This window comes from Bubalus bubalis, chromosome 5, assembly GCF_019923935.1.
Source record: "Bubalus bubalis isolate 160015118507 breed Murrah chromosome 5, NDDB_SH_1, whole genome shotgun sequence".
NCBI lineage: Eukaryota > Metazoa > Chordata > Mammalia > Artiodactyla > Bovidae > Bubalus > Bubalus bubalis.
The window spans coordinates 36,166,080-36,190,999 of NC_059161.1; the positions used below are offsets into that span (position 1 = coordinate 36,166,080).

General features: G+C 41.3%; 1 protein-coding gene across 4 annotated transcripts in view; it reads right to left on the reverse strand.

The window, feature by feature from the left end:
• Positions 1 to 24,920, reverse strand: part of RERE (arginine-glutamic acid dipeptide repeats) — a 412,205-nt gene that overhangs the window by 155,416 nt on the left and 231,869 nt on the right. For all 4 annotated transcript variants that reach the window (XM_044942961.2, XM_044942960.2, XM_006076676.4 and 1 more), the window contains 3 exons: positions 15,804 to 15,909; positions 14,276 to 14,372; positions 526 to 630 (listed from right to left, as the gene is read on the reverse strand). In XM_044942961.2, coding sequence (XP_044798896.1) covers positions 526 to 630; positions 14,276 to 14,372; positions 15,804 to 15,909 — 308 coding nt within the window. The remainder of the gene's footprint in view (positions 1 to 525; positions 631 to 14,275; positions 14,373 to 15,803; positions 15,910 to 24,920) is intronic.

Consider the following 24,920-nt stretch of genomic DNA (forward strand, 5'->3'; position numbering starts at 1 on the left):
TCATTCAAAAAGTAATCATTCTATTTACCAAGATGGCTGAGAAATGGATGTATTCATCTTATACTAGCAGTCTTACTAGAGATATTTCAATGAGTGTTCCTGGGGATTTATTAAGGGAACAAATTACTCATCAACACAACCACAATGTCCTAGTATTTTCAGTACGGTATAATGGAAGGTTTGAATGAATGTGCATGAGAGTACAATTCATAATAAGTTCAAAATACAGACCAACGAAACATACATCTTTATCTTGCCCTCTGCAAACCCAAATTTCTCACTTTTCCTTTTCTTAATAATGAGTGAGGCAGCAGGGGGCAAGCTGCTTTAGATACCACAGACATTAATTACAGCTCTTTTCAAAGAGATTTACTACAGGACTTTGTGTCTCTCTCTCTTTCTTTTTCATCTTAGGAGTATATGCCCAGAAGTGCAGACAAACACACACACACATACACACACACACACACACTCACGCGAGAGAAGCTGAAGTTCTCAACCTAGGGGCCCATGTGATGCACTTACCTTGTCTCAGGGTTGTAGCCTAGTATGTAGAAGAATGAATCCACTCGGGCCTTAAACTCTCTAGCAGCAAATATGTCAGAAAAATGGGAGATGTTACACTTCCCTCTGAAAATAAACAAACAAAAAATGTTAGCAATACTGTCAACTGCTTTGTAAATCAAAATACTGCTGGACAGAAGAACTGATGTTTTTGAACTATGGTGTTGGAGAAGACTCTTGAGAGTCCCTTGGACTGCAAGGAGATCCAACCAGTCCATCCTAAAGGAGATCAGTTCTGGGTGTTCACTGGAAGGACTGATGATGAAGCTGAAACTCCAATACTTTGGCCACCTGATGTAAAGAGCTGACTCATTTGAAAAGACCCTGATTCTGGGAAAGATTGAGGGCAGGAGGAGAAGGGGACGACAGAGGATGAGATGGTTGGATGGCATCACCAACTCAATGGACATGGGTTTGGGTAGACTCTGGGAGTTGGTGATGGACAGGGAGGCCTGGTGTGCTGCAGTTCATGGGGTCGCAAAGAGTTGGACACAACTGAGCGACTGAACTGAACTGAACTGGTAAGAGGTATGTAATAAAAAGTATTCTTTCCCTTATAAAAAAAAAAATATTACTGCTGGAAAGGTAAGAGTGAGGGAGATGTAACTCAATCCATAGTACTCCAAGAAAATGCGGAATATGGTGACAAACTCGTTAATTATCTATTCAGAAAAATGGGAGTTCCCTCCAAAATAAGAAAATGTCCAATAATATATATATTTTTTGTTTCACTTTTACCTGCTTTTACCTACAACTCTACAACATAACTGCTTTTATCTCAGTCTTTTAGTCTTATAATAAAATTAAACAACAAAGATAAACTATTTTTTGTTTCACTTTTACCTGCTTTTACCTACAACTCTACAACATAACTGCTTTTATCTCAGTCTTTTAGTCTTATAATAAAATTAAACAACAAAGATAAACTAAGGGCAGGATTAGGATAAAAGGATATGAAATATTTTGGGGGAAAATTTAAACCACAGTCGCACTACTTTACCCAAAAATCCATCTAAAGTCTTTGTAATCATCAAAGCAAAATGGGCCTTTTCCTCCTGCTGCCTTAAGATAAGGAGAAAGTGTAACTGAGTATGGAAGAAATTCACTGTCTTGGAAATTAAAACCTGGAGAAATTTTAACTTTTTAAATATATACATGTGTCTGAATATACAAATACACAGTTCCCAAATTTTCAGCTAACTGAAAATTTTCACGTAACTGTAGTGTAAATGACTACACTGGAAAATACTTTTCCATCGAAATACAGTAAGGCAGGTTCATCTACTAACATAAGTTAGACCACAATATAGTTGAGCATTCTACATTACTTAACTCCTGAAGCAGAGTTTCCAGGCACCAAATGTAAATGTCATTTACATCACATCATGAGGTACTGCCCACCTTCCCATGACACACACCTATGCACACACTGGAGTGTTGGGAGAACTTCTGAGATTCCCAAGAAGACAGGGAGGTTTTAAGAATTTCAACTCCTTCAGCCATTTAGGCAACTTTAACATCACTGCTACTGCTACTGCTAAGTCGCTTCAGTCGTGTCTGACTCTGTGCGACCCCATAGACGGCAGCCCACCAGGCTCCCCCGTCCCTGGGATTCTCCAGGCAAGAACACTGGAGTGGGTTGCCATTTCCTTCTCCAATGCATGAAAGTGAAAAGTGAAAGTGAAGTCGCTCCGTCGTGTCCGACTCTTCGTGACCCCATGGACTGCAGCCTACCAGGCTCCTCCGTCCATGGGATTTTCCAGGCAAGAGTACTGGAGTGGAGTGCCATTGCCTTCTCCACTCAAGTGGAAGCCAAAGGCTAAGATCAGAGTAGAGAGAATTGGTGGATCAAAGGTTCATCAACAACACATGTGAGACACTTCCAGGGATGTGATCTCCCACTGCTTGAATAGGCATTCCATTCCCACAAGGATCCACGAACTGGCACGTTAACAACATGCACACACTTGCTACCGGCCAAGGTGTTAGTGAAAGAAACTGAGGGATGTCAACATGGCAGATGTTCATTCACTTCCTGCCAAATCAAAAAGCAATGCCCTCCTTTCCCACAGAGCTTAAGGACTGGGCAGAAGACAAGATGATCTCAGACAATCTCCATTTTAGAAATTTAATAAAAATACTATTGAATTCCTAAAGTTCCAAGAGAAATGAATTTTAAATTTTACTTAAAATCCTTTGTTGACAGCAGCTTTCCCGTAGTGAGCAGAATCACTGGTCTCTGCCCCAAAGCACCCACATGCGCCATCACTGTGACACCCAAAAACACTGCCAAAATGCTCCCAGGGAAGGACATGGCTGTGCTGTGCTTAGTTGCTCAATTGTGTCTGAGTCTTTTTGACCCCATGGACAGTAGGCCACCAGGCTCCTCTGTCCATGGGGATTCTCCAGGTAAAAACACTGGAGTAGACTGCCATGACCTCCTCCAGGGGATCTTCCCAACCCAGGGATCGAACCCAGATCTTCCACACTTGCAGGCAGATTCTTTACTGGAGCGGCAACACAAATGGTTTAGGGAAAACCCAGATCAGTGAGAAGAGAAGGCTGTCATCTGATAAATGACTATGAAACTGTACTAATGGGGTTTTATCTACCACTATGTCCTTCACCTGTTTCCTGTTTAATTATAGGAAGAGTATGGATTTGCATATGTTAATTTTATATCCTGCTACTCAATTTTTTAGCATATGATATAGTTTAATCATTGACTCTCTGAGGTTTTCCCAAATGCTAACTGTATATGCAAATAAACATAGTTTCACTTCTTCTTCATCCTTTCTTAAGTGAGGGCTTCCCTAGTAGCTCAGTGGTAAAGAATTTGCCTGACAAGAAGATGAGGGTTTAATACCTGAGGTGGAAAGATCCCCTGGAAGAAGAAATGACAACCCATCCCAGTATGCTTGCCTGAAAAATCCCATGGACAAAGGAGCCTGGAGAGCCACAGCTCATGGAGTCGCAAAGAATCATTTCAGACTTAGCAACTGAACAACAAAAGGAAGTCTCCTGCTGCACTGTTCGGCTAATACAATGAAAATGTGGAAGGTAGTGGAAATTGAGGACATCTTCTCCTTCTTCCTGATCTCAGTGGAAATGTCTCTCGGGTATTCCCATTAAACACGACTCCCACTTTAGAATAATTGTATCACAACCATAGTTTGGGGGATAAGCTTTTCCCCTAGATTTATTAACATGGTATATGGTATTAACAGAGTCTCGAGCAGTAAACCTACCCTGCATTCCTGGAATAAATCCCAGTTGGTTATAACGTACTTTTAATAAAATATTAGAATTCTTTAAAGTACTTGATTAATTAGACCTAATGTTTTTTTCTCATAAATTTCTGCTTCTGTCATTACTGCTTCCTTTACTGTGCTTTTGCTGTTGTCTGTAACAGTTTGTTCACACTAGCCTGGGTACAAAATGTCCATCAACAAAGAAACAGGTAAACAAAGTACTATCTATTTTACAGTGAGATTACTAGACAACAATACACAGGAAAGAGTTACTGATACGTAGCACATTGTGAAAAATCTCAAAAACTAAAAGTTGTGTAAAAGAAGCCACACACACAAAAAATTACATACTGTATGATTCTGTTTATATGAAGTTCTAGAAGAGCATAGAGGAATTGATGGTGGGAGAAATCACAACAGTGGCTGTTTTGGGGAGGGAAGTTTAGAGAGAAGAGCTGCTGAAGGGAAATTTCTGGGATGATGGGAACATCTTGTGTCTTGTTTGGGGTCAAACAAATTTGCCCAAATTTATGAAAATGTAAACTTAAATTCTGAATTTGTGTGTGTGTGTGTGTATGTGTGTGTGTATATATATATATATATATACACGTGTATATATATATATAAATAAATAAAGTACCGGGAGAAAATAAAGCAAGTGTCATCAGCATAGAGCTGCAGCTGTCCCCGCTAGTTCAGGAGCCCTGAGTACTAGGCAGAGGTGAAGACAGGGCTGACCAGAGCAGGAAGCCCCTCAGCCACTCAGTTGGTTCTAACTGGCTGGCATCTGTTCTGAAATATGTTTCATATCGCCTGGTACTGAAGAGCTTACATTTAAAGTGTGTGTACATGTGTACCATTTTAAGCACTCAGTATTTTTTCTCCAGTGCTCTCCTTTCTTCATGCTCTAGCTCAGAACAGTACATTATTTGACAGTGTTTGTGAAATGGAGGCAGAGAGACTGCTAGGAAAAAAGTGCCATCACGCCCACCTTGCTGAAACAGTTGCTTTCACAGCCTCCTCAGTCCTGCATTCCCCATATCTAACATGATGCTTCTAAAGACAGGGAAGCATCATGTTTGAGGGTCCTTCTGTTCAGCAGCAACAAGAGCTTCCTGGGAAAGACTTGCTTGGGAAGTGCTTTGCTGTGATGCCCCACAGGTATGCCCTGGGCACCAGACCACCTAGACAGCTCTGTGTGGCTAGTGGGAGAGGGCCATCTGAAGGGGATGAAAAAGAAGAGAGAACCTCCTCATACAAGCAGAGAAACAAATGGAAACCCTGGCCAGAAATTAATTCCCTCAAACTATACCCAGAATTGAGCAAGTCTTCATACACCCTAGATATGCAAACCTCAGAGAAACTCATGGAGAGAGAGGCCCACCAGCTTCTACAGACAGGTCAGAGTAGCATGTTTGTTTACAGCTCTCACTGCCACTCTTAACCAAAAATGAGGGGGAAAAAGATTGTGAGACAGAGGGATTATCATGTCTGTTGCACAGGCATAGAATTTTTTTCTTTTTTAGGTTTCTTTTCTGTTTCTAGTTCTTCCGTTTCCTTTGTCTTCCTTTATGGATTATATGAAGGTTTTCTAGATTCCATCTTGATACAGTGTTCTGAGAGTATCGCTCTATACAGTTTTACAGTCAGTTCAGTCGCTCAGTCATGTTTGACTCTTTGCGACCCCATGGACTGCAGCACACCAGGATTCTCTGTTCATCACCAACTCCCAGAACTTGCTCAAACTCATGTTCATCGAGTCAGTGATGCCATCCAACCATCTCATCCTCTGTCGTCCCCTTCTCCTCCTGCCTTCAATCTTTCCCAGCATCAGGCTCTTTTCCAATGAGCCAGTTCTTTGCATCAGGTGGCCAAAGTATTGGAGTTTCAGCTTCAGTGTCAGTCCTTCCAAAATTCAGGACTGATTTTCTTTAGGATGGACTGGTTGGATCTCCTTGCAGTCCAAGGGACTCTCAAGAGTCTTCTCCAACACCACAGTTCAAAAGCATCAATTCTTCAATGCTCAGCTTTCTTTATGGTCCAACTCTCACATCCATACATGACTACTGGAAAAACCATAACTTTGACTAGATGGACCTTTGTCAGCAAAGTAATGTCTCTGCTTTTTAATATGCTGTTTAGGTTGGTCATAGCTTTTCCCCCTAGGAGCTAGTATCTTTTACTTTCATAGCTGCAGTCACCATGTGCAGTGATTTTGAAGCCCAAGAGAATAAAGTTTCCCCATCTACTTCCATGGAAATGGAAACTATTTCCATTGTTTCCTCATCTATTTGCCATGAAGTGATGGGACCAGATGCCATGATCTTTGTTTTTTGAAGATCATTTTTTGAGTCTTAGCCCAGCTTTTCACTCTGTTCTTTCAGTTTCATCGACAGGCTCTTCAGTTCTTCTTCACTTTCTGCCATAAGGGTGGTTATCATCTGCATATCTGAGGTTGTTGGTATTTCTCCCAGCAATCTTGATTCCAGCTTGTGCTTCATCTAGCCCAGTGTTTTTCATGATGTACTCTGCATATAAGTTAAATAAGCAGGGTGGCAATATATAGCCTTGACGTACTCCTTTCCCGATTTGGAACAAGTCTATTGTTCCATGTCCAGTTCTAACTGTTCCTTCTTGACCTGCATACAGATTTCTCAGGAGGCAGGTAAGGTGGTCTGGTATTCTGAGCTCTTTGAAGAATTTTCCACAGTTTGTTGTGATCCACAGCCAAAGGCTTTGGTGTAGTCAATAGAGCAGATGTTTTTCTGGAACTCTCTTGCTTTCTGTATGATCCAGTGGATGTTGGTAACTTGATCTCTGATTCCTCTGGCCTTTTCTAAATCCAAGTTGAACATCTCGAAGTTCACAGTTCACGTTCTGTTGAACCATGGTTCAACAATTTCAGTGGTTGCTCTAAATACAGCAATATACAACATTACTGCCACTAAATCCTCTCTGCCTCGCCACTTTTAAAATTTAATTGTCTTAAGTGTTTAAGAAATCTTAAGTGTTTAAGAAATACTCCTTAAAGACACAAAAGTAAAGACAAACAAATGGGAAAATATCCCCTATTCATGGATAGGAAACTTCAATATAGCATTTTTCCAAACTTTTAAAACATACTATAAAGCCTCTGTGGGCTTCCCCTGTGTTTCAGTGGTAAAGGATCCACCTGCAGTGCAGGCGACACAGGAAATGTGGGTTCAGTCCCTGAGTCAGGAAGATCCCCTGGAGAGGGGCAGGGCAACCCACACCAGAATTCTTGCTGGAAGAATCCCATGGACAGAGGAGCCTGGCGGGCTGTGGTCCATGGGCTGCAAAGAGTTAGACATGACTGAGCACACACATAAAGCCTCTGTAATTAAGAGCGTAGCACCAGCGCATAAACAGACAATAGGAAACAGAACAGCAAGCCCAGAATACATACTGGAAATAAAGGGGGCATCTCAAACCACTGAGGTAAAGACAGTAAACGGTACTGGGTGGGTCAGTCGGGGAGACTGTCTCTATAAAACGTGGGGTAAGGGGGCTTCCCTGGTGGTCCACAGGTGAAGAATTCGCCTTCCAGTGCAGCGAACGCAGGTTCAATCTCTGCACAGGGAACTATGATCTCACCTGCCACAGGGCAACCAAGCCCCTGAACTGCAACTAGAGAAGCAACAAAGACCTGACACAGCTCCCCCACCCCCACCCCCCAAAAAAAAGAAAAAATGGTGTAAGTAAGTACTTTCTAACTATGACTCAAAGTCCTGAGGGAATGAAAGAAAAGACTGCTAAGTCTGACTAAACAGAAATAAGCTTTGCATAATTTTTAAAATGATAAAATTAAAAGAAAACTGACAGAAGTAGGAGAAAATACCTGCAACAGGCATATTAAGAACTTTTAGAAAGGGAGAGACAAAGATAAAAACCCACAGAAAAGACATGAACAGATAATTCATAGAAATATAGACAAAAATATCCTTCGAAATGAAAAAATGCTCAAACTTACTCACTGTTAGCAAAGTAAAGTAGAACAACACTGAGATACTATTTCTCATTATCAATCAGACAGGCAAAAGTTTTTAAATAACATAACACATTCTGTTGGGAAACAGAAAGCCTGGACATTGTTGGAGGAAATGCAAATTGGTATATGCTCTCAGGGCAGGAAACATACATACATAAACTTTTCAATTCAGCAACCCCTTTCCTAGGAACCCACCCTGAAGATACTCATCCAATTATAAGGAATCACATGTGCACAAGGATACTCACTGCAGCATCATTTATAATTGAAACATCTTGGAAACAACCTACATGCCTACACACACAAGAGAGCAGGTGAATAAACCACAGCACAGCCACACAGTGGAATGCTACACAGCTGTGAAAAAGAGTGAGCTGAATGAACTGCCATGGAGCAATTTCTAGAACCACGAAGTGAAAGAAAGCAAAGTGCAAAAAGAGTATGCTATCCTTCACATAAGAAAGAAGGCACAAGAAAATAGACATGTACTTGCTCATCTGTGAAAAGAAAATACAAGAAGGATAAACTAAGAGGTAAAGGGAAAAGTTATCTATACCCAGTAGGTAGGCAAGAGGAGGGAAGAAATGGGGAATGGGAACATGGCAGTGGGGCTCAAGACTGGATCTTCTTACAGCTCTGAACTGTGGAGCCACAGCAATAGTTCACAAACCCTCCCTCACCCAAAAACTAAACAGCTCAAATCAAAGAAGAGGAACCAAAGTTGGAATGAAAGTCTAACAAAGGTGAACCTAGCTATACCATAAATAAATAATACAAGCACACCTAGGGAGCTATGAAAAACAGAACTGACCTGAATAATTTGAGAAAACAGGCTCTTGTCCATAATATACACTATGTGGAAAAGTGTGTTAATCACTCAGAAATGTCTGACTCTTTGTGACCCAGGGATTGTACATAAGACTAAAGACTAAGATACAGTCAAAAAATTTGTTTCTTACAGGTGCAAATTCTTACAGGTAACAAATTCTGAAACTAAGTGTATCAAAGACTTGGATAAAAATAGGCAAATATAAATATATTTTTAAAAAATAAGAGCTGAGTGTTTCACTGTAGAAGAAAGAAGTTACCGGTAAATGGGAAGACAGGGATCTCCCTGTTTAAGACTCTGCTTTCACTTCAGGGGGCGTGGGTTTGATTCCTGGTTGGGGAACTAAGGTCACACATGCAGTGAGCAATGGCAAAAATAAAAAAGAAAAGGGGAGGGTACGAGGAGTCTTGTGGTGCTAGTCAGACCACGCCCTCTGCTCTGGGCCACGTGAAGACACAGGGAGAAGCCAGCAGTCTGCACACCAGAGCCAGGTGCTCACCAGAACTCACACACACGGGCAGCCTCAGACACAAACACACACACCTGGAACCTCTAGCCTCCAAAACTCTGAGAATGAAATTTCTCTTGTTTATAAGCCACCCAGTCTATAGTCTTTTGTTTCTAGCAACCCAAATGAAGTAAAGCGACCATGAAAACCAAGTAAGGTCTTTGACTCAATGGCATTGTTCCAATGCTATTTCTCGGCTCTGATAACTATACTGTAATTACATAAGATGCTAACACAAATGAAGACTGGGAGAGAGATACATGGAAATTCAGTATTTGTAACTTTTCTTTGTGTCCAAAAGTAGCTCCCAACAATAGAATTTTTAAAAGACTATGACGTGTTCAAGGGCAGAGACAGCATACTATTCAGTGAGGTGTTCCCTGCACCTACAGAGCCCTCCCGCTATAAGTAGCTCAATAACGTGTTAAATGATGGATGAATAAAGAAAGCAATGGTTGGCAAGTTATGGTATCTAATGAAGTTCTAAGCATGTACAGACAGAACAATAATAAAAACAATAAAAATGCTGTAGGTCAGTCATTTCACATACAAAAAGAACTGTGGACTGAAGCCGGAAAATGAGTCTTAAGTTGCAACACTAAGAGCTCTGAGGCTTCGTGAGAACCCTGAGGGAACTTGCAGGAGCTAAAGGAACTTTGCAAATTCTAAGGAAGGGCTGAGGAACTATATACCATGATGTCATTAATCTGTTTCAATTACTACACACATGTGATTCCAGCTGCCCATAACAAAGTAAGCAGATAATTTGATTTGGGTTGAAAAGGGGGCAATCAGAAGCCCAAAAGACATAATTTAAGGTTTCTTGGTCCAGGGCTTCCAGAAAATTCACTCTAAAACATATTCTTATGACAGTGAATTCCTAGGTTAGATGACATCTTGTAACCTGACCTACCTTGGATATTATTTTCCCAATAGGACACAGATAATCAGAAGGCTGGAAAATAGCTCTCAAGCTGATGACACAGCTGTGACCTCCTGTCTGCCCTCCTCTATCAATACTTGAGAATCTTCTGTTACAAGTGACCTGCAAATGTTGTCTGGGTCACATGTTCATAATCCAATCACAAAACAATCACTCTTGATCCTTTGATGTCAATAAAATATTATCCTTAGGGAAAAAAAAAAAAAAAAAAAACCACCTATAATAGCAAACAAACTGCAAGCTACATTTTTTTATTTACCTTAATCTAGCTAATCTGCTGATTCTCAGAACATCTGGAGATGGCTCCTGGGGCTGAACACTTCTCCCCATGCCTGAAGTGGTCTGAGAATCCACTCAAGTCATGCCAGAGGCCACAGGGAAATGAAGTAACTGTAGCACCAAGAACTCAACACAGAACTGTACTTCATTTCACTTTTTATTTTCTTCCCTTTATGCCTTTAAGAAGCCAATTCAGAGTCATGAGCACTATTCTGGTTACTGAGTATGCGATACTCTGCAAGAGGCTTCTTCATGCTCTGTACCTTCCTGGATACAGAACCAGTTCATGGTTCTGTCACTTAATCATATGACTTTTTTTTTAAGTTTGTTAAAAAGAAGGCACTAAGGTTAACAAATGTGACCTTCGTCATGAAACCAGGGAGCAGAGCCAGGATTCAAGCTGAAGTCTCCTAATTTCCATTTGGCTCTTTTCCTATCACACCAGTGTCAGCCAAAAATACATACCTGGGAGTAAGGAGAACTCAAAAAGACTACTAACATAGTATTACTACCTGGTTATTGATCAATATAAAGAAGAAAAGAAAACAAACAGTTGTACAAACTTAGCCCCAAAGGTAGGAATGGGGGATAGCCAAGGACAGCAGCACAGCAATAATGCTGGGCAAATTCAACTCAGATTTCTACTACAGTGAAGATCCCACCATCTCTTCTGGGAATAAATCCGGATGGCAGGGGGTACGGGGGGAATGCTACAGGCTCCATTTACACAGAGAGGCTGCCTAGGAGTTCTGTTTTCCTTTTGATTTGTGATGGTGAAAGGACAAAGCTCTCTGGGCCTTTACAGCCCAACCCCAGCACCAGCTTGAAAGAGAAAGTTATACATCGGTTTCCTCCTGAGTGAATGGAAGGGCCAGAGCCCCCTCAGAGGCTCTGTGAGCCCAAAGAATCCACACAACTGAGCACTTTGATCTCTGAGAAGAATGGTGCTAAGTAAGCACTATCATTCTTTTTCTTTCTTTTTTGTCCTCCATGGTTTTTTCAGTACATTCATTTGATCCTCTTTCATGTGCCTATGGACTATTTTATTTGCCCTCTTTCAAAATTGAAGTTTATTTTTGGCAGTACTACTTTTTACCTGTGGAGAATGAAAAAAAATTCTTTCAATGGACAAACGGTGAATGAAGAATTGGAATTAAAAAATGAAAGCCTAACTCCCACCCCCATACTTTAAAATTAAAGTAATCTAGCTTTAGTGAAGAGAAAAGGAATAGAGATTCCTGGGGGCACTGCTATTCAACTCTGCTTTTATCAGAGATGATCCTATGGTGAGCACTCTGCCACTGCAAACCAGGATTATTAAGCAAAAGCAAGAACCCCCAGATGAGCCCCAGATGCAGACAAATGTCAACACACCCACAAGGGTTACAGAGCAACTACTAGACCAGATCACCAGTAACCATGTGGTGATGCTCACATTCATCTGGTGTCCTTGGGGAAAAAAACCCAACTGTCAAGTCACCCAAGAGATGCTCTGTTTGAAGCAGACAAAAATCAAATTTAAAATGACAGTTTTATAAAACCACCTCATGACCTCTTTAAAGGAAAATGCCACATGAGAAAAAAAAGCTAATCAATAAGGGTTCTAGTCACATACACGGTGAAAAGGAGATAAGGAATCACCACAATAGCACTCCAGCTCTTCGGTGGCCACTGAAGAGACGATGCCATACACAATTACAGAAGATACTGATTATAAACGAGTCAAAGTTCATTCATCTGGGTCCACCTAGAATTATCTGGAATGACTCTTTGGACCCCGTGGACTGTAGCCCACCAGGCTCCTTCATCCATAGGATTCTCCAGGCAAGAATACTGGAGTGGGTTGCCATTTCCTTCTCCATCTAAAAATGCTAAATAGTATAAAATGACTATACAGATCTGACTATCAGTCTCTGATAAATTTTCAAATAAATTTGCTGTAAGCAAATATATAAAAATCCATTGAATAACCAGAGTAACTTATCTCACATGTTTACTTAACTTAAACTCTAAATTGATTAAAAATCATTCACCTGAATCAATGAAATAAGAAGGGGGTGTGGGGGTGGGAAGCATGTGAAACAGGTAAGAAATTATCCCAGGATCAATCCACTTGCCTTAGCTGACAATTCAATGGTTCCATCAATCTGTCCAACCTTCCATTAATTCACTTTGTTCAGCATGCAAGTTTAAGATTGGAAAACCACCACCCCCAAGAAGACATGAAAAGCTTGGGGGAATTTTGAAAGAAATTTATAAAACACTACAGGAATTCTCCAAATGTATCTCAAGTTCTATAAGAAGCCAAATCTAACCCCATACACGCCTTTCCTTACAGCAGGGACTGGCAGACTACAGTCTGCAATCCAAAGCTGGTCTACCACCTGCTCTTGTACAGCCTGAGATCTAAGAATGGTTTTTCCATTTTTAAATGGCTACAAATTAAGTCAGAGAAGACTTGCATCTCCTGACATGTGGAAATTAAATGAAATTCAGACCTCACTGTTCACAAGTAAAGTTTTACTGGCACACAGCCATCTCACTTATTTACACATTGCCTCTGGCTTTTGTGCTACGATGGCTGAGCTGAGTAGCTGCAATTAGAGACCATGAAAGACTATCTGACCAAAAAAGTTTGCCCAAACCTGCCCTGTGTTAAAAGTTGCTACACTTTGCCTTGAAATAACTGGCTTGAGCTACTCAGCTTTATACAAGAGGCTCCAGATGGTTCTGCTGAATACCATCTGAGCAATATAATAGAGAAATCACTCTATCTCATTGTAGCTAAATGCCAGCAAATCCCTATGATTTGTTTTCAAACTGTATTCTTAAACAAAGAAAGTGGTTCTTTCACCGTTTTTGTTATTTCCAATGGGGGAAAATGTATAATAAAATCTCTTGTCTTATTCCTTTACCACTTAAGAAGCCCCAAGTCTCCATCTCATAAACAAAATATACCAGAATAAATAGGTATCTTTTTCTTGAAAGGGACAGAAAATACCAAAAGGTATGAAGCTTATGGTCACTTTTTTGGCATATTACTGAAGACTCTAAGACTAGCAGCAACGTTACCTCAGAATAAAATCTTCAATATGCTTTCCCCATTCCCAAGTAACGGGCTTCCCAGGCGGCACAGCGGTAAAGAATCTGCCTTCCAAAATGCAGGAGACACAAGAAATGTGGGTTCTATCCCTTGATGGGGAAGATCCCCTGGAGGAGGAAATGGCAACCCATTCCAGTATTCTTGCCTGGAGAATCCCATGGACAGAGGAATCTGGCAGGCTACAGTCCTTGGGATCGCACAGAGTCAGACACAAGTAAGCGACTAAAACTTTTCTAGTGGCAGAGACTGAATCTTCAGGCAAAAATCTATATAATAATCAGTCATGTCCGACTCTTTGTGACCCCATGGACTGTAGCCCGCCAGGATCCCTGTCCATGGGATTCTCCAGCCAAGAATACTGGAGTGGGTAGCCATTTCCTCCTCCAGGGGATCTTCCCAACCCAGGTATTAAACATGGGTCTCCTGCATTGCAGGCAGATTCTTTACCATTTGAGCCACCAGGGAAGCCCAATCTGTGTAACACCTCACCCTATGTAATTCAGCAATAAATTTTCAAAGAAACAAAATACATAACTACAGGGGGTGGGGAGGAAGGAAGGAAGGAAGAAAAAAATATAGATTTTCCCTCCACCCAGATTAGTGAAGACAGAGGCCACCTCTCAGACCCCAACAATCCACAAAGTTCACGCCGAGTGCCAGCTTGCTGAGACAACACATGGAGTGTGACTGGTATTACGATATCAGATGAGATCAGGACAGCTCAGACTCTCTACCTGCATGCTTGATGACTTCTCCTCCACAGAAGGATCACGCATCTTGGGTGCTTACCTGAGGGCAGCGGCGTGGTAAGTGTCAACGTAATCGGAAATGAAGAGCTCTCGGTTCTTGATAACTGGGTCTGTAATGACAAGTTCTCTTCCAGAGTCTGTCCAAAAAAGAAAATAAGAAAAAATTAATTAGGAGAATATTATAACTGAGTTTCCCAAAATAGGAAAATTCTACAAAATTTTTCTTTCAGGTTCAACTTCTACTATAAAAAGCACAATAAATAACAGTCCTGGTCAGCAAAACTAAGAGGAATAACATACAGCAGGAGTAACAGGAAAAAGTGTCCTGCCGAATGTGTTTTTGCCTGTTAAGTCCCCACCTTTGCTGAAATGCTTAAGCACAAAATAAAAGAAGGGAAAAGAAACAACTATCATGCTTTAGCAACTTGCTAACCACTAAAAAAGTTACTCATCTTGTGCATCTTATATTTTACTGCTAAACTATATTTAAAAAAGAATCATTTAACTGCTTTAACAGAACTTTTAATAGTTTCAAAAAAGAAAAAAAAATGGTAAAACATAGAAGACTATTATTCTTCAAAGCTGTTTGCATATTATTGCACTCACAGGCTTGACCTCTAATGTGACCTTAATTAAAAAAAAAAAAAAAATAGGAAAAGAAAACTGTTTTTGACCACTGGTTTGTTGACTCAAAACTCATCTCCCAAAGCAGTGTGAAGGAGTGAGACAACCACAGATATAAGGGCCATAGAGCTGGACCCCTGCCCTGGGGCCTCCACTCAGAAGACAGGAAGTCTCGTCAACTCTCTTAGCCTCTCTGAGCCCTGATTTCCTCATCTAGAAGTGAGGAGTGACAACCCCTAAAGCATATAAATAATGGGTAACAAATGTCGATCAGCTAGAATGAGGCCTAGCACCTTTCAAAACAAGAAGTCAATGAAAAGAAGCTATTACACATCTGAATAAATGGAATGTACACTTATGTAACGTACATTCATATGTACACTACATATACATATATTACATATGTACACTCATATGCCAATAAAGTTATTGGGTAGAAACTACAATGCGAGTGGAAGAAAAAAATAAAAGATGCTCTGAACTACCTTCCTACTGTTCTAAAAGTCAATACTCAAACTAAATTTCAAAATACTCAAGAAAGCTCTGCTTTGAAAACTGAAGTTCATAACCCTGAATTTAGAGAAGTTCAAAAATAGTTATTTAAAAGAAACAAAAAGCAATTCTATAAGATTATAAGTGTCATTAGTTCAACATTAGGTGAGAAAAAGGAATAAGAAGACGAAGCTACTTTTATTTCTGAAAATGTATCTTGACTCCAAGTTCAAGGAGAAGATGTTACCTGCACATGATCAGTTTACTTCTCTTTTAAGGCAGAAGCAGTAAAAGAACCCAACAAAAAAGTGAACACTCCAGTAAAGTCTTTATAAAATGCTTTTTCAGTGAAAATTTTGGACAGTGGTTATCTCTATTTAATGAACATTCTTAGAAAGAACTTTGCCCAAAGCTAAGAAAGTGTAAGGGTCAAACCAGAAGGTGATACTTACCATTTTCATTATGTCGATCCTGAACCAAATGCTGGTACACAGAATCTGGGACTTCAGACTGACGGTAGTACCATTTGACGTTCATGAGTAGATGGTCCCTCTTACTCTGAAAAGGAAAATCTAACAGCATTAGGAACAGGACTGCAGGCGCCCACAGGCGCATACCACACCCATGATCAAAAGCCCCTGGGAACAGGCGGACAGGCAGAGGAGGGGACACACAATTACCACCAGCACCACAAAATATGGACAGGTTAATTATGAGGTCAATTTTTACATTTTGAAAAATCCCAGCCAAAATACCCTTATGACTCTATCCCTCAAAGTAACATTTCAGGAAACAAAGGAAACCAAACCTGAATCTATGCATCTTCCCAGTTTAATTAACTAATTCATTCAGTGTTATATTTTTTTAAATTTAACATTAACTATGTACGCAGTACGACATGAATACATACTTTTTCTACCTTAAGATTTAATTGTTTTGCAAATATTTAGAAACTGTTTTCAGCACACTGTCAAGGCCATTAAGGGCAATAAATCAGAAAGAATTTACCCAGCAAGACCTAACAGATCTCTTCAAGGACTGCCAATCACCCAGACTGAATTATATCCTCCCTCCCTTTTTCTGTCATTTATCGCTCTATTGCAATGAACACAGCAAACTATCGCTGGTGAGGAAGATACTATGAGTCCATGGAGGGGGGATCCTGTCTCATTTATCTTGGAATGTCCTGAGAACAGAACACCTTAGACATAAATATTTATGAATAAGGAAGAGTCCGATGATTATCAGGGTCCTGTAGATGTGTGTGGCATACTTAACCAAGTTATCCCTGAAAGTTAGCTTGTTTCTAGTTCATTCAAAGAGTAAAGGACCAAATACTGTCTCTTTCCATGTGAAGGCTGTGGAGGGCTTGAGGGGCCACCTCCGTGCACCTGGCCGAGAAGCATCTCAGCTTGGCAGTAAGCTACGGCTTCCAGGGCCTCAGCAAACACTTCTCCAACTGAGCTGAGGGCAGTAACAGACCTCCCCAAGGTGAGCGCAACGCCAGTCCTCTCAGCAGCCTCTACCTTCTCATCCCAAGTCCACAGTCAGAAACGAATGAGAACTAAAAATCGAGAAATGTTTCATGTTTATAAAAGAGATGGCCAAAGCCTAAAGCAGGTCAGAGGAGCTTTCTCTCATGAAGTCAGATCCTTCAGGTTTAATAAATGAGAAGATATGAAGTCTTCACTAAAAGGCCAGGATGGCTCTAAACTATTTTTGCTAAAATACCTAAGCCATTTGAAGAACCAGAAAGAAAAAAGAAAACAACTGCCAGAAGCCTTGACTGAACTCAAATATGAAGAACCACTGTTCCAAAGTAAATACCATACACACTAAGATTCTTACTTTTACAATTAACTCTGTCAAATACAGGGCATCATTACTAGTTTGAGTAGAACAGATTGCATACAAAGAATAATCCTACATAATGGGTACTTTTTAGTTTTTATCCATTTTGCACTTTTATATTCTATACTATTTATACTGCAGGTAGGAAAAGGTGGACAAATCAGTAGGCTGCATGAAAAGAATACATGTTACATATAGTATAGGAGTTTATATATAGACAGGAGTTTACAGACAGAAGCAATTACTTCCAGCAAGGGATTATGGAGGAAGCAACATCTGACCTGGGGGAAAATGGGAAACATTTCAATGAATTTTTTTCTAGGCAAAGGAGGAGATCTAAGAAAGACACAAAGATAGAGAAAGCACAAGACACGCATAAGATACACGCACGTGGTCCACCTGCCTGCAGCACAGGAAGGCATTCTGTGTGACACTGAGGAACCTGAATCTCACAGGAGTTTGACCTTCGGTAGCTTCTAACAAATGGGGTCTTCTATCTGCACTGCTGACCAAAGCCACAGGCAGTGAAATCCAAAACACTGGGCCATGGGAGAGCAGTGGGATGGCTGCGGTTTCTTCCCAAGGCAGGGTGATGAAGAGCAAGACCAAGACACAAGCAGGCACCAGGGACAGAAGGAGACACGCCAGGGGAGGAGGGGTTGAGCCTGGGCAGCAGTTCTCAGGGATAAACCCACTTAAGTAAACACACTGTTCACTACTGGGTCTCGTGAACTAGAACCACGGACACTGGCCCCAGATGAGCCTGCTGCACAGCCTGCCTGGCACCCTGTTAGATGTGAGGCAGCATCCTTCGGCCCCCAGCCACTGCCAGCGCCCCTCCCTCCTCACTGTGACAACCACAACGTCTTCAAACACTGCCAAACGTCCCCTTCCCGTACAAAATACTCCCAGCTGAAAACCAATGGTCTGATAGTTTCCTTTTCAAGGAAAGCTAAAGCATAATGGTAAGACTAAACACTGGTTCAAGCACTGCTGTGCTGGGAACATGGACTACAGGGAAGTGAAGGGATGTCTATCATGGTTCAAATCCCCACTCCATCACTTCCCTGTCACATGACTCTGAGCACATTACTAAGATTCTTTTCATCTACCCTTCTGTAAAACAGGATTATGGAAAACTACCTAAAAGGACACATAAAAACACTGTAGCTGAACAGGTACCCAAAGAGTACTGTTTCCTCTGATAGTAAGTGACTCCAACTAGCGCTTCACAGAAAACGTCGAGAACTGTCAGAGTGATGTCTTCTCCAGAATATGGATTCTTCCAGGAGATGACAGTGATGTCTACCCACTCAGCTACTAACAGATGCTTCAACACTCACAGGAATGAATTACCTGATACAGCACAAAGGAATTCAGATCAACCAGCAATTCTAGCAACACTATTCTAAAATTTATACTTTTATGTATTTCTGCAACACATCGAAGACGTATGAATATCAAAACCAGACAAAGATACCACAAAAAAAAAAAGTTACAGGCCAATATCTCTGATGAATATAGACACAAAAATTCTCAACAAAATATTAGCCAACCGAATCCAACAACACATAAGAAAGATCACACACCACGACCAAGTGTGATTCATCCCAGGTTCACAAGGATGGTTCAACAAACACAAATCAATCAACGTGACACAACCACATCAACAAAGACAAAAACCACACGGTCATCTCAAAAGATGCAGAAAAAACATAAGGTATTTGAAAATGTGAAGGCAACGGAAATAACTTTTTAAAAGTATTAACGATGGGCAATCAGACAATGCCTCTTTTTCAGAACCAAGCCAGTGATTCTGGTGATGCTCTGAGGTATAATATCTGTGTTATCTTCTGACCCGGGCACACTTAATGACTCCGCCCACACAGAATTACCACTCTGGTCTGTTTGCATTTGGATTTACTACTCCTATTATCAGCCTTTACAAAGGGAGCTGAAAGCTTACTGGATTTCCCAGTGCAATACTACCTGACAACCAGGGAGTGGCGGCATTGTGCTACCAAAGCCTCCAACTCTGGATTCCACAGATGGAACACAACAAAGGCAGGCAGGCTCAGTGTAAAACACAAGTTCTAAAGGGATGTAAATAGCTGTAATGGACACAATCTTCCTAAAGAGGCTGGGAATCTGGTTGAAGATGAAACGTCTATAAAGGGAGGCACTGTGCTGCTTCAGAGACTCTAGACTAAAATCAGATAACCTAGGATTTTGGTGCTGTCTGCAGTCACTAGTCAGCTGGGGGTGACCTTGGTGGAGTCATCTGCCATCTGACAAGTGAGGGACAGAACAGGATGATTCCATGGTCTGGTTCCATCCTATTTGCTTATGTGTAGATTTCTTCCCCAGATGAAACCAAGTGGATAAAGTAGGACCGGGAAAGCACCCTCATGCTTCCTTTGTATCACACAATGGTGTTACCTAACACTACCATCCTCAGGAGTCTTAGGAATTAAAACATCCTTTCCCACAGAAGCTGATGCTGTGCACTGAGGAAGAGCAGAAGGGAGTACAGCGCACAGGACTGTCTCCCTCAGCCACCTCAGATCCATGGGTACTGCTCAACCAGAAATCTCCATCTTCTTTACCCTTTTCACTAGGCTACTGCTGCTGCTAAGTCACTTCAGTCGTGTCTGACTCTGTGCAACCCCATAGATGGAAGCCCACCAGGCTCCCCCGTCCCTGGGATTCTCCAGGCAAGAACACTGGAGTGGGTTGCCATTTCCTTCTCCAGTGCATGGAAGTGGAAAGTGAAAGTAAAGTTGCTCAGTCGTGTCCGACTCTTCGCGACCCCATGGACTACAGCCTACCAGGCTCCTCCGTCCATGGGATTTTCCAGGCAAGAGTACTGGAGTGGGGTGCCATTGCCTTCTCCATTTCACTAGGCCAAGACCTGCTCAAAATCACAATTAAAGGCAGGCATGAACTTGGAGATCATCTGATTCAACACAAACCACCTGGGTTTGACTCATGGCTTTGCAACTTACTGTGCTGTGTGACTTAAGACCAATTACTTCTCCAAGGCTCAGTTCTCTCACACATAAAATGAGGGAAAATACTAGTTTATAACTCATTAGGTTGTGAGAATTAAATAAATGAATATAAGTAGAGTGGATTGGCTCTCAATAAATGCTGGATGTTACTATCACTATTTTACAGATGAAGAGAGAAGTTAAATTAAGAGGCTGGTTATAAATTTTGCTTTTCACAGATCCAAATTATGCTCCTAACAGCAATACAAAAACACACCAAATAGCAAATTAGGGGGAAAGTTCTTCACTTTTGCAACAATTCAAGAAGCATGTCAAGTATTTCTAACAAATATGCCTCATCATTGACTCTGGAAGTCTGCATAAAGGTCAAAGTGCTTATGAATGAGACAGTTTAACACAATGCTGAATGAAGAAGGAAGTGGTGAAAAGCCCCTCAAGTGAAGGTGTCCTGGGGTATAATTCTGAACACAGAGAAGAGGCCACTGGGGAGGAAGTATTTCCACCAATTTTTCTTTAAGGAGAAAGAAATGTATTGACTGCTTCCAGGTGGTAGGAGACACCAGCATGAAAACCACCAAACAGCAGCACATTCAATCTGCTTACAGTGAAGTCTCAGTGGCTCTGAGCAGGAAAGGAGACAGGCCGATTATGGGTTGAATTATGGATCTGTCCACATACCTGGCCTGGATTTCTTGAAATGAGGGATGCATGTAAATTTAAGGAGATAAAGAGTTTAAGAGAAGACAAAACTCATCACCGTGTGGGTTTAGAAAAGACAGCTCGACTGGAAGGTGTTTGAAAGAAATGGCAACCCACTCCAGTACTCTTGCCTGGAAAATCCCATGGACAGAGGAGCCTGGTAGGCTACAGTCCATGAGGTCGCAGGGTCAGACACGACTGAGCGACTTCTCTCTCTATAGGGAGGATTTCCAGATCTCTGCTTGGTAGGCAATAGGTTTAGAATTGATGAATGTAAAAGTCAGAACTGAAATTAAACATTCAGAGTAAGATTACTGACAAACGCTGGAGAAAAAGGCAGACACCAGACCAGAAAGGCAAACAGGAGGCTCTGCTGAAGTGACACTGGTTCATTCTATTAACAGCACACAAGTAGCCCATCCTAAATGTAAATATATGTGATTCAAGGTCAAGAAGTCAATTTCCCTTCCTAGTGATCTTTCATGATTGTTAGTACAGTACTTTTGTTTATCTTAAATAGCCAATCTGTGTCCTTCCTAGGACCATATTTTTCCTGGGAAAAATTTTCACACAATATAAAAACATAAGAGAAATGCAGGGGTCGGGGGGATGGGGTGGATGGAGAAGGGCAGGCACTCACTAATGACCAATTAGACAAGTACAGAGTTTCCCTTTTCAATATTCCTTATTTCCAACCAGAATGGGAACAAGGATAACTTCATACTCACCTGCATTACACAGGAAGGACCTTCTTTGCCCATCAATCACCCACCAGGCCTTGGAAGGTATCAGAACTCCCAGAGCCCTCCAAACAGACCATTCTAATCCCCCCACCGTTATCAGATGTGATAGATGGATCAGGGCCAAAGACAACCTAACTAGGATATGAAGGTGGATTCATCAAATGAACAATTTGCAAAGTCAAAATAATCTTCTGGAGACAACAGAGCTCTTCCTTCAAAATTTTAACTGCTTAGTTCTTGGGAGCTCACATTTCAAATAATGGAAGGTCCAGATTCAGAGTCAGGTAAAATCAGACCAAAATCCTTGTTGTATAAAAAGTCAAAATAGTCAGGTTTTTCCAGAAATTTGGGGAATAAAAACAGTTAACATTTGTATATGATATGGCTTAAGAAGATTCCCTCTGAAGAAACTTGTCATGCATCTCCTCAAAACAGAGACAGTAAAGAGTTACCCTCCCAGGGTGCTGCATGGCTAGTATGGAGTAGAATGTCAACCCCGCTGAGGCCACTCCACCACAGGTGATGCTTGCTGGGAAGATCACCCACACAAGACCTTAAGACACAGTCTTAGGAGCTTCAACCATTCCTGACTGGGGGAGGGGACTAGGGACAGAGAGGGGTCTAAGATTACTCTTCTTCAAAGGCCAAGCACAACTCCAGGCAGGCTTCCCAGGTGGCTCAGCAGTAAAGAATCTGCCTGCCATGCAGGAAAGATGGGTTCCATCTCTGGGTCGGGAAGACTCCCCTGGAAGAGGAAGTGGCACCCACTCCAGTATTCTTGCCTGGAAAATCCCACGGACAGAGGAGTCTGGCAGGCTACAGTCCATGGGGTCGCAAAGAGTCGGACACAATTCCAGGCCCAAGCACAGGCGGATCAGTCCATAGATAAGCTTTCCATACCAACCACAAGATCATCATTACTCAACTGTGTGGATAAACATCTGGACTAAGATTAGTCCAACTGAAATCAGGTAGGAAATATTTTGTAACATTATTTTAAACAACTACTCTGTTTCTAACATAAGACACTAGCAATGTAAAATTTTCTATACATCTGTATCTAAAGAGCTTTACAGCCATAACAATTCAAAATGCCATCAGAGTTACAGGAACACATAAATGCCACCAGGGCTCAGGCCATCAAAGTCCACCCATCTCAGCGTTTGGCTCTGGCACGGGTCCCAGGAGGTTAGGAAAAGGCTGAAACACTGGCTCCAGAGTCTTGTTCTCAAAGGAGAAAGGGCTTCGAGTATCTCCTACAGATAATCACACAATCATGTACAAATCTTAATGTACTGAGACAGTAACTAAATATTTTGCTTCATTGTATTTGAGAGCATAGAGGAAGGGCGAGCCAGTCTGACACTGAGTAAACAAAGCATCCACACTTGTTCTGTCCTAAAATGCCCTTCCTCCAACTTTCTCAGATACATCCACCACCCAGTGGTGACTGAATGGACCTGTCCAAGAACTATGACTGAGCACATCTCCCATACAGAGGCCACAACACTTGAGTTTCTAACACAGAAACCTGTTTAGTGGTGTGATGCTTAACTTTTATGTGTCAACTTGACTGTGCTAAGGGTTGCCCAGATAACTGGTAAAACATTATTTCTGGGTGTGCCTGTGTAGGTGTTTCTGGAAGAGCACAGAATTTGAGTCAGTAGACTGAGCAAAGAGATTTGCCCTCCCAATGTGGACGAGCATCATCCAAATCTCTTAAGGACCCAAAAGGAACAAAAAGAAGAAGGAAGAGCAGGTTCTTTCTCTCTTTTTGAGCTGGCCATCTATTTTTCCTGCCATCAGCCATCAGAGCTCCTTTCTTGGGCCTTTGGACTGTACAAGCAGCTATTTATCATGTACTGACTAGCATTTGCAAATGGACATAACCTGAAACTACACAGGGGTCTACTCAGAACTAGCATGGTGAATAAAATAGATAAAAGAAACAGAAACAAACCATATCCATTTGACTACGCTGCTTACGGCTCGAAGGCCCTAGAATCAAGGTTGTGACAAGCTCAATTCACAAACCTGTGGCACTCAATCCAAAAGACTGTTTTCAAGAGACTGCATCAGCCTCTGGGCCTGTGCAAAAGGATATAAATCACCTGTAATCAGATGGTGAAGCAGGACGGTACAACTCAGGGAAGGCAGAAGACTTTTTACAGTGTTTACAACCAAAATGTACAGATGACTGGTTAATATGAATCCCCAGAAAAATGATGCAACTAAAAATGTTGAAACACCAGCTCCAATGATCAGAAATAAATCTTCAAAATCACTGCTTCTTAATGATGAGTTATTAATGGTAGAATCAAAAAGATGCATGAGAACACAATTATCTCTCTACTGCTAACTATGGAGTCAAACCTTAAGGCAGTTTCTATGGAGGATGACATTATGTATGAACAATGAAATTTGCAGCATTGAGACCAAAACTGAGTGCAGAGGGTAAAGCTGCGGAAATTCATCTTTCTTGGCCTCAGAAGATAGCAAGCACATAGCATCATTAGGTAACCTCTCCTGTCCTTGTCCTCTTAAACTGAATAAAGAGTGCATGTCATACATACACACACACACACACACACACACACACAGATTCCCCCAAATCTGCAGCAAAAATCCCTTCCTAAAAGCAAGTATTCTTTCCAGCAGCTTTGATTACACAAGAAAAATCCATAACAACAAATTTTCTATTTGGCCCAAAAGATTTCACCCACCAAGAGAAAAATCACTGTTTGTAGACAGCACCACAAGAAATGGCCAAATTGCTCATAATCCCTAATTAAAGAGAATTATGCATTCCACTGAGTTTCTTTCTTAAACAATCAAGCCCCCAAACTACAAAGTTGAACACATTTGCAATATGTTAGTTGTTTGAAGATGGTGCTGACAGTGACAGCGACGTTCCGCATCCTGGGGAGTGAATCACTTGTTGCACGTGACACGGCCAGAAAAGTTACACAACTCTATCACACGTCAGTGGTGGGGTAGGAGTGAAAAGGAAGTTCAAGAACAGGGGGAGGGGGTGACCCTGGCCTGTAGACCTCCAAAATTCTCTAGAAGTTTCACAAATTAAACTATCACATTACTTCAGAAATAAAAATCACTAAGATTACTATGATTAAAGAGACATCACACAGATTGTACTATTAAAAACTGATGCTGAAATACCTTGAAAAGATTTCACCGAGTCAACATGTGGTTTATGAAAGTGGTTTCTCAAACTTGTTAGACTCAAGATTCCTTACACTCATAGAAA